This window comes from Osmerus mordax, chromosome 8 (assembly GCF_038355195.1).
Source record: "Osmerus mordax isolate fOsmMor3 chromosome 8, fOsmMor3.pri, whole genome shotgun sequence".
In the NCBI taxonomy this organism is placed as follows: Eukaryota; Metazoa; Chordata; class Actinopteri; order Osmeriformes; family Osmeridae; genus Osmerus; species Osmerus mordax.
The window spans coordinates 2,104,203-2,121,494 of record NC_090057.1 but is presented as its reverse complement, the minus strand read 5'-3'; the positions used below and the strand labels follow the sequence as shown (position 1 = coordinate 2,121,494).

The following is a 17,292-nucleotide window of genomic DNA, read 5'->3' as shown; positions in this document are numbered from 1 at the left end:
ATTACCCATCTACTTGTCAATATATTTTAACAAACCCAAATCATTAATATGTAAACATGGAAAACATCCACTTAAGTCACTCCTGGGAAGACAGGGATATTACAACTCCCAATGCATTTTCCTACAATGCGGATAAAATAAAATATTTACATAATCACTTTGCAGGAGAACACAACTTGCATAATAGATGTGTATCTGCAGTAATTGAATGCTGTTTCTCCCAGTGCCATGGTTTCACCCACTCACAGATGTGGGAAGGCCAGGCTGAGAGGAGACAGAGAGCTAGGAGTGTGAGCACATGCACACAGGTCCCTGTGGGTAGGAGCATGCTCACCGCTCCCCGCCCCAAAAAAACAGCCAACACACAAGCCTTCGAGGTGTCCCATCGCAGAACACTGAATGTTTTTCCCGAATGCAGCAGGAGTCTAGGATCGCCGTCAGAGATAAGCTCGCCACGGTGTTGGATATGAGGGGGGCTTGGTTCGCCATCTGTGTCAGCACACAGGCACACCCGAAACAGAAGGAGATATTCCCTCATCGCTCCCAGAGTGGGTGTGGTGGTGAGAAGAGGAAGAGACAAAGCGAAGGGAGCAGGAATCAGGGCCAGATCCACCGAGGGGAGTGGAGACCTGTAATCATTCAGCAGAGCGGAAGCTCAGCCCTCCAGGACACACAAAACCAAGGCTTATGAAACGGAATATTAGATTTCCAGATCTTTTGTGGCAGGACGAGTGTTGGGTTCCCGTGCCTTTTGTTGGTATAACGACCTGGACAAATCTGAGTTTTGCCACTAAGGTTGAGTGAAGCTATTCCCACAAGACACAAAGGCCCCCAACTAATGGGATTCCCATAATGGCAGTGGGAGAAGCTAAGGACTAGAGTTTACGGACGGGCAGATTGAGTTTTAAATAGGTTCCTTTCACCTCCTGTCACAGTCCCGTTCAGATGGGTCAGCAAGGGCTCCTCCCTGGTGTTGTGTGTGTAGACATTCACTCACTCTCTCTCTCCTCAGCTCAGAGAAATTACACAACATCGGCTGTAGACAAATGTAGTCTGGCATTCCTCAACACCCAAAGAAATGTTGGGATCAAGGCTGCCGAATGTTTTCCTTACACAGAGATACATAACACGTCAACACTGACAGATCACGAGGGAAGGGGGAAGTGGGAATCCAAAGGGAGTGCCATTCTGTGTCCTCAGCGCTGCAGAGATTAGGGCCTTCTCTCACGGCTGTTGAAAGCAAACTGGATATTAATGATCCTTATCTCTATAAGTTAGGATAGACTCTGATCTCTTATCAACTCAGAGTTTGGGTGGAGGCTTTTGTACTAGCACTTTTGCTCTGTAAAACCTGGTGATAGAGATTAGGGTTGACACCAGTCTGCTCTCAACAGGCAGTTTGAAAGGGAATTGAAAGCAGATTGTGGGCAATCCATTACTCTTCTGATCATAGTAATGTAAAAGAGCTTTGTAAAGAAAATAAGAACAAGACAAAAATAAATGCACCATGTGTTGCAGATGCACAGAGAAAGTTGTTTTCATCCAGCCTTACACCAATACACTATGATGTCATGGCTCACCTTTCCTCAGAAGTTCACACAAACACTGAATGCAAAAAGGTATGTCTCTGTGAGGAATTCATACGCTGGCTTCTTTAAATACATTTGTAAGTAGAATATTTTGAGTGTGTTAATCTGGTCAGTAGAAGGCAAACAGGCACAAGAGATTTCATTTAACTAAACACCCTCAAGAATGCAGTGTGTCAACAACTATCCCATTAATACAAATGAATGAGAGTCTGGGTAGAACCAGCTGTGTAAATAGTTTCCTGATCGATATTTAGATAAGTAACAACGACTTTGGGGCAGAGTAAAGTCATCAGTCTAGCAGATTGAAAGTGTTCTTTCAATGTAAAAGAACAGATTTCACTTGCTAATGTCATATCAACAGGGTAAGAACCCATAGCCGGAACAGTTTTACACAGACAGATTGGGATTTAGGTGTAGGTAAAAGACAGTTCTTAATCTTCCTGTTATGTTACACTTGTGATTAATGTGTTACTGCACATTCAAATGAGCTTTAATTTGTCACTAGATGTGAGCAACAACAAAAATCTCCATGCACTTCCTAGTAATAAGGAAAAGGGGATACAAGCTGAAATAGTGTATCACTGGAATATGTGTTTGCATAGTGTACATGTATACGATAACAGAACAGAACAGATAACTGTTCAATTCCCCCAAATCTTCCAGGAAGCCCAACATGTACTATGTGTAAGTAACCTAGCCGTATCTACATTATCATCTTCCTGTGTAAGAGGACGTTTGACACTACAGTGGTGTATTTGCATAGCAAATGTTGGACCTGTTTGAACACCAACTTCCCCTTTGGGGCAGATCACTTCTAACATACACAACCTACCAAGCCAACACCTCCCACCCCAAATTACACACACAAACACACACACACACACACACACACACACAAAGGGAGGTTGTTAACCCTTTGCTTGGCTGAGCGTGAGGAGAGGACGAATCACAAGGAAGTGGGTTGTTAAGTGACATATTTAAGTGTCTGTGGCTGCTGGATGTGTTTCCTTATGATCTAGTGATGACCCATCCCCCTCTCCTCTCTTCATACACATACTTCTTTCAGTCTCTGTAGATAGATGCCCAGAGAGCAATCTGTAGGGAGATAGTGAGGATCAGTTTGTGACCCTGAATAGCCCTTTGCTCTTTATCTTGTCGCTTAAAAAGGAGATTTATGTCACCCATGTTTATCCCTCTCATATACTGTTAATCAATGACTGGACTGTGTTTACTGTTACATTTGTAGATCAGTCAGAAAATATGACTAATCTGATTTTCATATGAATGTGTCTCAATGTGACCCAAACTTGAAGGAAGACATTTGATATTTGGTCTGTGTCAGGTCAGTGTAATATGTAAAATTGAAACTGCTGACTGACTGTTTTGACACAAACTGAAACTCGGCCAGACAGGGAACTGCAGTACAGGCAGTGATTGTTACTGTTACTTGTACTTTTTAAACTTGTGCCACAATGGAAACACTTGACTTGCACAATGAATGCAAGTCAATCAACATAATAGTGAAGTGAACCAAATGTGCGCATTTTATACGCGGGGTGAAGTTACTTGACTAAATCGAAAGTAACTTCAGCCTTTACAGGGGCATTTATTTGGTCAGGTCAAAGTAAATCCTGTCTTCCAGCACAACAAAGCATTGTGATTCGTCCAACTGCACATGTAATGAAAAAATAATCATATATATATATATAAGCCTATATATATTACACTTCCGCAATTTGTCAACAACGGTCCAGAGACGTCCTCAGAAATTTCCAAATGATGTTAGGCTACCTCTCATCAATGTGCATCCCATCAATTACACGAAATCGCCGTGTCAGCTAACTTTTACAACCTTATCCTGGTGTAGACAAACTCACCAGTTATCAGTCATCTAGTCACTATCGGTTTGCGATCATAACGGTCAGAATATGTCCCTGTTAAACACTTGCCCTCTCTGCACAGACGCGCTCTGAGCAATGTGTTTCTCCACGCCCTCATCTCAATTTTGAATGCATTTTAACCATTCTGATTACCATGACAGAAACACAACACCTAGCAACAATGAGAAATAAAACTACCCTTTACAACTCCATACCCCATGTCTCCTGTATCGACTGGGAACAATAACATTAAAAGAGGAAGCAATGTGAGGCTTTTAGATTCTGACTGCATGCAGATGAATCTCCACAACCGCAGCATCCACTGCATGGATGTATTCAGCAAACCAAAGCATTTTACATAGCATTGATTTAAGCCTGTTGCGTGTTGCCCCTCCCTCTCATTTTATTTGGTAGACCTAACAGGTCACCTTAACATTATTCATGCAATCAATTTATTACGCTGGCCTAATTAAAGCTGGTAGAGTAATGACACGACATTGCTCACGAATAAGACAATTAATCTCATGCATTACATAGGCTACTATATCAAACCAAATGTGTCAACTGGATGGTAGCCAAATACGTTCAGTTACTTCTCAAGATAGTATATCGCATTAAAAGACCTGAATATGCTGTTCCTTACTGTACTAGACATAGTATCCATGCACAGGTACATATGACTAATGCAATGTCATATACTAATTTAAAATTAATTAAAAAGTGTAAACACACGATGATCATATGGTGAGATAAGCAGTATTTATTCAAGGAGAAAATACATCCATGACTAAACAGCCTGCATAGAAATATGTGCAGTGTCAAGTGGATGTTGTTACAGCTTATTCAGGCCACGTAGGCTACAAGAGTCAAAAAGCTAAATACCAATAGGCTATCTTAACCACAATCACCGAGTTACGATCCCATTGGTTGAGATGGGATAGATACCAATGACAAATAAACTTCAACAATTAATACAAATTAGTCAATGTTATAATGAGACAGGTATCAATTTGTTCAGACTAAAATGTTCGTCCTCCTCCATTCGCATATTCCAAAGTCATGGTAAAATTATCCTCTTGAGTCGAGTATCAATTTTAGAAGATTTGTTGCCGGGACATGTTGATTTTTTTCTGATTTGTTACAATCTCCTAAAATCCATTGTTCACTCGTTTTTAAGCCTTGCCCACTTTCTGTAAGAGCCATTTGATTGGCTGAATCCGAGCGCGGATGCCGTCATCGCTCGGAATGCCCATTCATCTGTGCACTTGGGCGTTGTACTCCGCATCTTATTAGCAACAAGGGAAATTTCTCCATTTTCCACCCTGTCTACAGCGACACAGCCACAAATCTGGGATTTTTTATTGCTTCTCTTCACTTGGCAGGTTTTTTCTGCGATTTTCCAAATTTGTTCACTGTGACTGGACTTTGATTACTTGTACAGTGAACTTTACAAAGAGGACCATCGGCTAAGAGCTTGCATTTAAGAAAGACGATTGTGGTCTTTGTTCCGTTTTTTGGATCGGTAGAGTTTCTTTGTTGGAGCGAAAGCATGGGAGCGCAATTCTCCAAGACAGCAGCAAAAGGCGAAACCGTGGCTGAAAAGCCAGGGGAGGCGGCTGCTTCGCCAACCAAAACTAATGGACAGGTAAATGTAATTCCATGTACATAAATAGTTTGATATAAATGTTTTAGCTTCATTTGAGCATATGCGCAAGGGCGCAACCCGTGCGTTATTGTGGGTAGGCTACACCATGAGACGCACGCCGGTTTATTAGGCTAGCAAAAAAAACAAATCGTCGGCTATATTGATAAAAAATGCATTGTCAACCGACCAGACATGAGTTTGTTTACAATAATTGATCGTTTCTACTGCATGCGGTATTTTATTAACTTGTTGAATAGTCGACATGTTCTTTGAAACTTGGTGATGAATATTTGGAACACAATTGTTGCAAATAAACCAAGACTCCATAGATTAATTGGGAATATTATTTCGTGCCAAATTTGGAAGGCTTTCTTTTGAAGCCGTGATTTCAGATTCTTAATATGGTGCATATAAGCGTGTATTAAATTGGAAAATTAATCAATTTGAGTTATTCTGATTTCGATCATTTAACTACAACAAAGAATACAAGACTGTCCTTGTGAAAGATGCTCGACGCCAACAATGGCTTTCTACGGTCTAGCTAACTCCACCACGCCTTTTGTTACAGATGCTCAAACTGTGTGTGTAGATGGAGGCGACTCAGAGCCACATTAGAATTATGCGCCCCTTTTGGGGAAGCACAGAGAAATATTTAGTGAATTTAATAAGTGATAGGAAGGAAAAATGCAACGGTTGTGAAGGATTGGATTTTTGGGGTATCCTTAACGTTGCTATTCGTGATGTGGAGTATTAATGAGCATCTGCTGTTTTAATGAGCAGCTGCTTTGCCTTGGCGCTTCGGTGTCGGAGCGAATGTTTGCAGATATGCATCGCCCCCTCGCGACTAATCCGAGATGTTGCGTCCGTATTTCCAATTTGCGATTTATTCTTGACTGATTAAACGCGAAATAGGTTGTTTCGGATGGGAAAATGTGGAAAACTAAACCTTAAAATGTATTCGTAATCAAAGAAAGATTCTCATCTACAATATTGAACGAAATGTAGTCATTAGACAGAATTATATCGAGTCAAAGGGCTACGCTTTGATCCCAGTTGATTTTGTGGTCTCTACTGCCTCTAGTGCCATTGGGTGGAAAGTCTTAATGGACACCATCTCCCTTGAAACTCCCTTGAAAATCAATTGAGCTTAATTTTGTTTAATCAATGGACTCTTCTATCTTAACAGGAGAATGGCCATGTGAAGGTAAATGGTGATGCCTCTCCTGCAGCTGCTGAGGCTGGCAAAGAGGAGGTGCAGGCCAACGGCAGCACTACAGCAGAGGATGCCCCCAAGGAAGAGGCCGAGAATGCCGAGGCTGCTCCTGCTGAGAAGGAGGCCGTAGAGGGGGAGAAGGAGGCTGTAGAGGCCGCTCCCGCCGCCGAGGGGGAAGCGGCCGCCAAGCCAGAGGAGGGCGCCACACCCTCAACAAGTACCGAAACCCCCAAGAAGAAGAAGAAGCGCTTCTCATTCAAGAAGTCCTTCAAGCTCAGCGGCTTCTCCTTCAAGAAAACCAAAAAGGAGACCGGGGAGGAGGCCGGGGAGGAGGCCGCGGCGTCCACGGAGGAGGCCAAGGCCGACGCAGCAGAGGCTCCAGAGGCTGCCGCCTCCGAGGAGGCCAAGCCAGCTGAGGGCGAGGCTGCACCTGCCGCGGCTGGGGAGGAGGCTAAAGAGGCTGTCAGCCCGGTAGAGGCCAAGCCAGAAACGGCAGCAGAGAAGCCAGCCGAGGAGGCCGAGGCTGCCCCACCCGCTGAGGAGCCAAAGGCCGAGGAGAAGCCTGCTGAACCTGCTGCAGAGGCCAAGGCAGCTGAGGAGGCACCTAAAACAGAAGAGGCCGCACCTGCAACACAGGAGGCCGCATCCAGTCCTGAGGCCCCCGCCGCTGCCGCCGCTGAGACCGCCGCCGAGTAAGGCCTCATGGTTAAAGAGCAAAACGGAAGAAATATTAAAAAAAAAAAAAAAAGGAGGAAAAAAGATAATCAAAGAACATTTCCCTGTTTGTATGTTGGAGTGGTGCCAGGTCATGGCTGTGGAGAACTTGTCTACAACCAGGGATATTTTAAAGCTTTTTTTTCTTTCTTTCCCTTCCCCCTCCACAAAACCCATCTCGGCCCATTGTTACTATCATTCCAAGGGGCGGGGAGGTGGGTGGCTTAGAAATGTAATACAGAAAAAATACATCCACACTCTGCCATATATTTTTTTGCATCAGTATTAAATGTTTTCCTTTTTTTTTTTTTTTTTGCATTTTTATACAAAATGTAAACTTGTCAAAATGTATGGACATGCCCATGGTATGAAGGAGGAGGGGGATAAAGTTGAGATGTAAATGAAGGGGTTTTGGGGGTGGGTTGGGGAAAGATATTGGAGGTGGCATATTTGTGCCTAGGGTTTGTGCCACAGACTACGATGTAAAGAGTAGTCTTGAAATACAAAAATGAAACAAGAAATATCCATGTACCATGAGAGTACTATGTGGTTTACAACACTAAGTCATTTTTACAATAAGACAACCATACAATTCCCAGATCTAGGTTTAGGAAGTCATTTAAAATCATAGGAGCTTTTCACTTCTCATTAGCTGTACCAGTCAGTGATTCAGTAGAAATACAAGTTGTATAGGCTTAATTGTTTATTGCTGGTTTTATGACCTTAATAAAGTGTAAGTATGTATAGGCGGGGTGTTTTTAACTGTGATTATTGTACAAATGAAATCTTGATCTCAAGAAGCACATGAAGTTTGCAGCTCTTTTCCACCCGCTCATTTTTGTAAGATAACAAAACAAGTCATCCTGGAGGACCTTTTAAGCAATTTTGAACTCAACCAAGCTGTGATAAGTGGAATGGTTACTGTTTATATACTGTGGTATGTTTGATTACAGCAGACAAATGCTTTTTTTCAGTGGTCTATGACAAATTAAGGAATCTCTATCAGATGCAATGTTTGTGTAGCATCTTGTCTCCTTTGCTTTTGTAAATACTGAAGAAGCTTTGACCAATTTGACTTAGAGATGGAATGTAACTTTGCTTACAAAAATTGCTATTAAACTCCTGCTTAAGGTGTTCTGATTTTCTGTGAGCACACTAAAAGCGAAAATAAATGTGAATAAAATTTGAAATGCATATGTCTTTTTATTTACAACATTTCAAAGAAATATGGTTAAACGCTAGTGTGTCAACCTTCAGTACTACTGGTGGAATACTGAGATCTTGGCCAGGTAAGTATGACGTCAAATGTGTCTATATTTATAAAGGGGAATGGATTAATGGACAAGATGCACCAAAAGTTCTTAGTGACACATTTTTCTGTTCTGTCATCCAGCACAGGTTTTCAAATTACACACTGACTGATATAATCATTTTAACTGAAGGTAATTTTCATCAATAGCAGATGAATCAGTGCCTTGGCCTATCTCTGAAAGTGGTTCCCTTGTCTACAAAGTTAATGCAACTAAGCAGCAGCAGGATTAATTATAACGTGCGTTGAAATATTTCATCTGCACAGATACGACCATACACCTCCAAACTCATTGGAATGTGCTTCATCATACAGCAGACAGTACACCCAAACTTAATGACAGAGAAACCAAGACGTTGCTTACAAGTAAAAACTGGGAACATTGTGGCTGACAAGTCTATCACCTGATATGAGTTCAATTCAATATGGCCCCTGTTACATGAACTTAACCTGGCCTTTTTGTGACAGGCAGATTTCACACGTCAAAGGTTAACACCTTCTAAAAAGCTCATTTATAGTCAGTAGATTAAGGATATGAATTCAAGTGTCAACTGGGGAAACTGCAGCTGACCTAGAATGAGGTAAAACTGCAGCAGGGCTAGAACACTGGTCGAGGCCAGCTGCCCTGTTAAAGATGGAAAACCTCAAATGGAAAAGTTCAAATGTTTCAGTTCCAGTTCCAGCGCTACAAAGTTTATGAACAAACTCCAAGGAGTTTGACTATGGTATTATATAGGAAACAGCTACTAAATGTTCCATCTCTAGATTGGATGAAATTATATGCAGTTTCCCTAAATGCAAATAAGTTTTACCTGTGGTTGTGGTCACTTCTCTGGTCCAGATTTCACCTGTCGGCAAGGCTGTGTCAAATCCACCGAAGCTAGGCTACATGCTTAATATAAGCTCTCCTAAATGAGAACGTTTTTTTTAGGTAGGTAAATGTATGACATTGTGAATTTACGAACAGTATTAACGGGTAACCATGTTTCTATCTTCTGCCAACATGGCGTTTTACATCTATTCGATTTACGTGTCCTCAAATGTTGCTACTCTCACTTTGGCATTGGCATGAAGTTCCACGGGTGGTCTAAAATTAAACTGGAGTAGCTCTGCCTCTACATAAAATGCTTAATTCACAATTTGTTCAGCATTTTTAACTCTAGCGCCATCAGGCGTAATACACCACGCACGAGCTGGTTGAGAGTGGAACCGAAAATATTTCAAGTGATACTGCGCCATCTTGTGGATACATTGTATACATTGATTCATTAGATAATCTGTATTTCACACGAAGCTGCATATTGTATTATATTTAAAACACAGTAGTAAAAAACTCAAGTTTGTAAAAAAGTTTATTGGCAAATGCAAAATATCAGGTTTTCAACAAATATGAAATCATCGTAGGCTATTCAACAGGAAGTCCCACATAATCCTTTAAAAACAAATAATTACAGATCATGGATATTTCATTCAGGTGAAAGCACGTTGAAATATAAATGCATTCAAGGGATTGTCAAAGTAAGACACAGCACATGTACAGGGGGTGGTTAACCAGTAAGAAATAATCCAATACTACGTTGTACAAAAGAAAAACAACTATGTCACTGAGATCAGTCATAATAAATATAATGCTTCTTGTGTTGTATGGTCAACAAGTCAAAAAACATCAGGTGCTGCTGGTCTGTTCAGTCTTCACACTAAAGAAAAGAGGAATGACAATGAGTTGGATTAATCAGAAAGTAGCTTCACATTTTAAATATACACGAGAGGTTCAAAACAGACAGAAACAAATGACGAACCTTTTTGTGTCAATCTTCTCTGTGCTGCTTTCCTTATCTTTCTCCTCCTCTTTCACCTCTGTAAGGAAGCACGCAGAAAGCCACGCCCACGTTAGCGCTGTGACCATGAGCATTAAGAGGAGTACTGAATATGAGTTTGGATTACTTACCAACTTTCTTCTCCTCTCCCTCCTTCTTGTCTTCCTCCACTCTGGGGCGTTTGGCCTTTTTGTTGCTGGCCACGTTCCTCCTGCCTCCCTCTCCCTCATCCTCGGAGTCAGAGAATTCCTCGTCGCAGGCTATCCTCTTGTCTGAGGCACGAACTACCAAAAACACACATTCAAGTTCAAGTGCTGCCTATTTTTTTTCTGATTGTGTGAATACTTCAGTTTAGTCAATTCACATTGGTTGCACCAGCAACGCCATAGCGTGTTAATCAGTCGTGGGTGTTTCTTACTGGACATGCGCTTGTCTGGGTCGTCTGTGTCCTCGTCCACGGTATCGTCTGGGATGGCGTCTTCCGGGATGGCCTGCATCTGAACTCCCGGTGCGTGAGGCAACATCCGCAGGTTCTCAAACAGACGCTGTCTGGAAGGGAAACACACCAGAATCAGAAAGGGTTTTAAATCGCCATGAAAGTTTGCACAGACAAGGAATTTACTTTGGCAGGAAGGTGCATACATTCAACATATAGGAGTAAATCTTGAATAAGTGGTGTAAGTTTAAACAAGTCTAACTATACTATACAAAAGGTGCAAAATCTAATTAACTAATACACGCAACAGGAACGGGTTGAAAGCTACCATGTCAAAGGGGAGGCACACTCGATAAGGAGCTCGAGAGATTTTGGGGGGTTTGTTTCATTGTCAGGTGGTGGCTGAGCGGTTAGGGAATCAGGCTAGTAATCAGAAGGTTGCTGGTTCGATTCCCCGGCAGTGCAAAATGACATTGTGTCCTTAGGCAAGGCACTTCACCCTACTTGCCTCGAGGTAATGTCCCTGTACTTACTGTAAGTCGCTCTGGATAAGAGCGTCTGCTAAATGACTAAATGTTATGTCTCTCACCCGTATATCGTAATGTGGATCGTATATTAATGTACAATTTATTAATGAAAACTTTGAGGGTTGAGAATATCTTTACTTGATTTTTTCCATGTACTCCATTGTGTTTTGGTTGGTCATGTTAGACGGGCTGATGTGCAGCTTGAAGTCAGGGCCGAAGTACTCAAAGTAATCATTGTAGGGCAGTTCTGATAACAAATAAAATACAAATAAAAAAACAACAGCATGAGAAATGGTTAGGTGGAACAAGAACTATCCTAAACATGAACATCAGTATTAAGATATGATGTAACTCAAAAGGAGTCATATTATTAACCCATGGAATAAAAATTGTGCCATTTAAGGGGGAAAATGACAGCTATTTGATTTCAATCAAATAGCTGAATGAATCCATGAATCAACAGAGACGAGAACAGCTTCCGTCCTTTCAAACGACTTTACGCTTTGACATTTACAGTGAGACACACCGTCTGGGATCTCGGTGTCCAGCGCCACGGCCGTCTCGTAGGTCCAGCATCGGGCCACGTTCCGGATGGTGTAGCCCCCTCCTCCCAGCATGAGCAGGGGCAGGTTGAAGGACTTCATGTACTCGACACACTTGGCGTGGCCTGACAAAGATACAGAAGAAGGGAAGGAGAAGATGGAACCTCTGATTCAGAACAGAACCACGGTAACAATGCGACCATGGTAACAATGCGACCATGGTAACAATGCGACCATGGTAACAATGCGACCATGGTAACAATGCGACCATGGTAACAATGCGACCATGGTAACAATGACAGGAGAAGACAAGGCAAGGCCAGGGCCGACTTACCACGGATAGTGAGGTTGAAACACCCGAGTCGGTCCCCGGAGAGAGAGTCCGCTCCACACTGCAGGACCACGGCACTGGGCTGGTACATCTCCATCACCTTAGCCATCACCTGCCAGGCCACACAAGATGGTAACGTTAGACATGACTGGTGCAACAAGTGGGGCGTGATCCCAGTTTGTTTCCCTCCCCCCTTCAGGAGCACAGGGGAAATGCAGCCAGCTACTTACAGGTTTGAAGATCTGCTCGTACGACTCGTCCTCAATCCCGTCCCTGAGGGGGAAGTTGACAGCGTAGTATTTGCCTTTTCCAGCACCAATATCCTGAGGAGAGGCAGAAGATTAACTAAACGCTGGGATACAAACACAATCAAATATTAAGATGTTTAAATCAAGCTTTTTAGACATTCATAACTATGAAAACAGTATATCCACATTGAGTACATTTTACATTTTAGTCATTTAGCAGACGCTCTTATCCAGAGCGACTTACAGTAAGTACAGGGACAATTCCCCCCGAGGCAAGTAGGGTGAAGTGCCTTGCCCAAGGACACAACGTCATTTGACATGGCCGGGAATCGAACTAGCAACCTTCAGATTACTAGCCCGATTCCCTAACCGCTCAGCCACCTGACTCATTATAACTATGAAAACAGTATATCCACATTGAGTAACATGCCACCCCCTAAATCTGTGCTTGTAACAGGGGCAGCTGGTTGTTGTTAGAGGTGGGAGCACTTACTCTGAGGTCTCCGGTCCCGGGGAAGTACTCTCCGTACTTGTGGAAGGACACGGTCATGACTCTGTCTGTGGTGTAGAAGGCCTCCTCTACCCCGTCGCCATGGTGAATGTCAATGTCAATGTACAGCACCCTCTGATGGTACCTGAGAGAGGGCGGGATAAGGCAGAAGTATGGAAAAATATACACACACGCCAACAAAACACCCCATCATCACCCTGTTCTCTCTCACATCTCATCTGATAGGGAGTGTATGGGGGGGGGGGGGGGGGGGTTAATGGACTAATTGAGTTGAGGGGTTGAGGGAAACGAGCAAACAAGATTTGGTTTGTCTGAAAGACACTTACATTTAGTAATTTCGCTTATCCAGAGCGACTTACAGTAAGTACAGGGACATTCCGCCCCCGATGCAAGTAAGGTGAAGTGCCTTGCCCAAGGACACAACCTAATTTTGCACAGCCAGGAAACGAACCGGCAACTTTCTGATTAATAGCCCGATTCCCTAACCGCTCAGCCATCTGACACTTACTTTAGCAGCTCCAGGATAGCCAGGACGATGTCGTTGACGTAGCAGAACCCAGACGCCTCAGACTTCTTGGCGTGGTGAAGTCCTCCAGCCCAGTTCACCGCGATGTCCGTCTGCTGCCTGTTGAGCTTCACAGAGCCAGCTGTGACACAGAGCGGACAAACCGGGTTCTCATAACAGCATTTCACAGAGAAGAGAAAAAAAACATATTTCAAAAAGACATGGAGGAGAAATCCTCTCTGACAGCACCGAGCTTCAGTGAAGCTACTACGACAGCTCCTATAAATATCCATGATCTGCCTCCACATCCACCTCGCCAAAGCGTGACGTACAGCTGTCTCAGCTGGTTTAGGACCACTGGGGTGTGTTGTGCTTCCAAGGCATTAGGCAGCGAGGAGACAGCCTGACAAGTGCTTCCATTTCTTCCATGTGATGACAACTATAATTATATGCTAATAAGAAAAGCTTCCATGTAGAATATATGTGACAGATACCTCCTAACTGGATGGATGAAAGGAGACCAGTAACTTTGCTGAGCAAAAGGCTAACATGACCAATATGATTTTACGTTTGTGTAACCAACTTCAAAATAGGATGGCAAGAAAACGTACCTGCAGATCCACCTGCGGACAACTGGCAGAACTCGAATAAGCCGTCAAAAACAGGACAGTCCTCTCCAACATTGACTACCAGGAAGGAACACAGCACAATTAATTCTGATTAATAATTTGCCAGAACATAATCGCTTGGGTTACCCGAGGACAGGAATACAAGCGCAGCATCACTCTACAATCCATTAACAAGAGCGTTGTCTCCGTTAAGTCTATGATAGGTGACACTACAGGGTCGGCTGACAGGACTTACATCTCTGCATTTGCTTGCTGAACTCTGACATGTTATCCGGTCGAATCGATCGGAGGAATTTGATGTAATCGTCGCTGTGATACTTAGTCATCTCCTCTGCAGTGGCTTTGTGGGGTCTCTGTAAAACAAAGACAACCAGAACATGAGGATGGCTGTCAGAGGCAATCCAAGTTGTTTAGTACTAGCTAAGTGTCCTTCACGTACATATATTTCCATTTTTCTGTAGAGTCCATAGTTCAGAAGCAGGTTATGGGTCATACGGATTCTGTGCGGTTTCATGGGGTGCCCCTGCCCATAGTAATAATTTCCAATGTCTCCTGCAAAAGAAAAAAAATAATTTACAATGCAGTATAATAAGGCACTACAGCACTGATTCAATGCGTGATATTTACAGTTTAGGCTAATGCAGCTTGATGCATTATATCATAATCGGGTTTTACAATTTTGAGTAAACATTTTTACTAGTCAGAGTCAATCATATGGTCGGCTTCCACTACTCATCTGGGCCCTTCTGAAATAGCTAATGAATGAACTTGCCAGTTTGTGTGGTAAGAAAGGATAGTTGCAAAAATGTAAGCTAGGTACTTCAGCACCATACTATCTTGAATGCAATGCATATTTAATGTATTTTGTCAACTTGTGATTTGTGTCTACAAAGCAAAATCACAAGACTGATGATGAAACAGATGAAATAGGGGAGTCAGGTGGCTGAGCGGTGAGGGAGTCGGACTAGTAATCCGAAGGTTGCCAGTTCGATTCCCGGTCATGCCAACTGACGTTGTGTCCTTGGGCAAGGCACTTCACCCTACTTGCCTCGGGGGAATGTCCCTGTACTTACTGTAAGTCGCTCTGGATAAGAGCGTCTGCTAAATGACTAAATGTAAATGTAAATGTAAATGTGAAACGACATAAAACTGAAGCACGGCTTGATGGCCATGCTTTACTATGTGATAGCAAGTTAGCTAGCTCTAGCCAACTAACGCTAGCATTTACCAGCAAGGTGGACAAGATTGAATATATGGCTTAAACTAGCCTAACTTCTTATTTGACTACTCAGTGGATGGTTGAATTCACTCTGTCACATTTCCAGTGACAGAGGAGTCACAAGTTACTGGCCAAATAATCTAGTCTAGTTCAGTCACGGAAGAAGCATTCTCCTGCTGCTCTCAGAGCTATTGTCGCTCGGCCGAGCTAAGATTTGCTATCGAGCATCATGTCGTTTGCCAGAACTCATTCTCTAAATACATATTATTTCCATACCGTCATAGTAGTAGCAAACTTTTTTCTTGGTTCCACCTGCAACAGTGTACGCCATACTCGGTAGATCAGATCGAATTCCTTTTGTTTTAGAAAATATGAACCGGGTCGGAAGCTAGCACAGTAGCTAGACCACCTAGCCTAGCTTGAAGAGAAGAAAGAACGCTAGTGGTGAGGAAGAGATCATTAAAAAGGGGCGGGACATATTTGCTTGTGTTGCACTCACGGAGGTTAGGTTGTGTTCCGATGTTCCGGAGAATTCAGTTCCCCTCACGACGTTTTCTCTTGTTGCTTGGTTGAGCTGAATGTGATTTATATAATTGCGTGTGTTAGCTTATAGTGTACTCTACCTACTTTCCATGAGCATAAGGTAAATTTCTTGATGTTAGTTAGTTAATTTGTACTCAAATACAGGCTTTAAAGTACTGTATCGTATAGTAAGTTGTACAGTGAGAACGCAGGGGGAACATATTTCCCTGGAGGCCTGAGGAAAGTGGTTCCCCCCTGTATATTACAGTCTGGCCATTTATAAAGCAATACAGTAATGCTGGTGATGTATGTTACTGTGATCATTATGTATAACACATTTCATCTATACACCAGTCTTTTACACTGAGAACACAGGGGGAAAAGATGTCGCCGGAGGCCTGAGAAAACTGTGTGTTACTGTGACCATTATGTATAAGAATACAAATGCAAAATAACTTAGCTGGTGTGCAGATATTCTAAATAGCACAGGAAGGACACAAGAGGTCATCCTTTACTAGGCTGGCTACATCATAGATTTTCCTTTAACCTGGCCCCAGACTGATAGCACACATGATAGGACTGGATACTGAATAAGGCAGCATTTATTTGGAGACGCATTTCAACATTTATAGTATCATCGGTGCAATCTTTAAAAACACTTCTTAATTGTGAGTTTCATCATATTTGAAGTAGGGTGTAGATGGATTTGAGTGTTTAATAGATGGTCAAGATATTAGGATAATAGCTGGAATAATATTCAAGCCATCAAGTGCTTAAATGTTCTTTTAATTAAATATTTTTTGTTACAGAATGACACAGAATGGGTACTTGCACAGAAGACAAATCTGTTCAGAATAAACACCAGTTTGTTTCATACGAACTATCAGAAAACATTTCACTATGGCTTTTTACTAAGGTTACTGATGAACCAATGTAAAATATGTCACAACACACATCCTTTACATAATGAATTGTATGCACTTGAAGACATTATTTCAGTCAAGGTCTTTTTCTTAATTTTTTTTGCATTAATGACCTTTTTATTTTTTATTTCTGACCTTGGAATATATGTGAAATTTTAGATACATGTACTTCATGTTAGATAAAATACATAGAAGTGTATCTGTCAAAAATAGAGTGCATGTTATGGCAATGTTAATGGAAAACTAAATAAAATATATAAACTCAAGTCTCAAGTAAACGAATAATTTAGAATAAATAACATAAAATAATTTAAATCAGAAAACCAATATGACATAGGAATTTTCATTCTAAAGTGACACTTCATTAAAACAAAAAACAGTCATAGATAAATGAATTTATTATTCTGTGTTTTAATGAATTTGTAATGAATTCAGCCATGTGTTTTTTTAAGTAAATGGTTTTACGCCCTCATGTGTAGGGCACATGAATGAAACGTGTGTTTGCAGAGTCACTTAAAAAGCAATATGGCAACTTAATATCGTCCCCAGTCTCAGAGTATTTTGTGTTATTTGGGATAGGGTCATGTGTGAGGTATATGCAAGAAGATCAGGTGCTTTAAACTGAATCATTTTACAACAACACAACCTCCAAACTATTTTAGTTTTCCAACAAACAGAGACTGATTCCAATAAGTATTTGGTCACATTTTCGTTCTTGTATTAAATTCAATC

The 17,292-nt window shown here is 42.0% G+C and overlaps 2 protein-coding genes across 2 annotated transcripts; one reads left to right on the top strand and one right to left on the bottom strand.

Annotated features, from left to right (window-relative positions):
* The first annotated feature begins 4,774 nt into the window (after positions 1-4,774).
* marcksa (myristoylated alanine-rich protein kinase C substrate a) lies at positions 4,775-8,235 on the top strand. The gene is made up of 2 exons (XM_067242422.1): positions 4,775-5,114; positions 6,301-8,235. The coding sequence occupies exons 1-2, from the start codon at positions 5,019-5,021 to the stop codon at positions 7,021-7,023; spliced, it is 819 nt and encodes a 272-aa protein (XP_067098523.1). The 5' UTR covers positions 4,775-5,018; the 3' UTR covers positions 7,024-8,235.
* Positions 8,236-9,684: 1,449 nt separating this feature from the next.
* LOC136947219 (histone deacetylase 2) lies at positions 9,685-15,560 on the bottom strand. The gene is made up of 14 exons (XM_067241143.1): positions 15,392-15,560; positions 14,336-14,448; positions 14,132-14,249; positions 13,879-13,953; positions 13,271-13,409; positions 12,745-12,886; positions 12,234-12,326; positions 12,007-12,115; positions 11,657-11,797; positions 11,269-11,377; positions 10,586-10,716; positions 10,299-10,451; positions 10,150-10,207; positions 9,685-10,047 (listed from the first exon to the last, which is right to left on the bottom strand). Exons 1-14 carry the CDS (start codon positions 15,444-15,446, stop codon positions 10,017-10,019), a joined length of 1,467 nt encoding a protein of 488 aa, XP_067097244.1. The 5' UTR covers positions 15,447-15,560; the 3' UTR covers positions 9,685-10,016.
* Between the last annotated feature and the right edge of the window lie 1,732 nt (positions 15,561-17,292).

What these genes read in the sequence shown, in the direction of transcription:
- marcksa (XM_067242422.1), top strand. Translation starts at nt 5,019, where the DNA reads ATGGGAGCGCAATTCTCCAAGACAGCAGCAAAAGGCGAAACCGTGGCT. An exon ending in CAACCAAAACTAATGGACAG is followed by an intron (nt 5,115 to 6,300) that starts GTAAATGTAATT and finishes CTATCTTAACAG; the next exon opens with GAGAATGGCCATGTGAAGGT.
- LOC136947219 (XM_067241143.1), bottom strand. Translation starts at nt 15,446, where the DNA reads ATGGCGTACACTGTTGCAGGTGGAACCAAGAAAAAAGTTTGCTACTAC. An exon ending in CAGCAAGCAAATGCAGAGAT is followed by an intron (nt 13,954 to 14,131) that starts GTAAGTCCTGTC and finishes CCTTCCTGGTAG; the next exon opens with TCAATGTTGGAGAGGACTGT. An exon ending in TTTCAACCTCACTATCCGTG is followed by an intron (nt 11,798 to 12,006) that starts GTAAGTCGGCCC and finishes TATCTTTGTCAG; the next exon opens with GCCACGCCAAGTGTGTCGAG.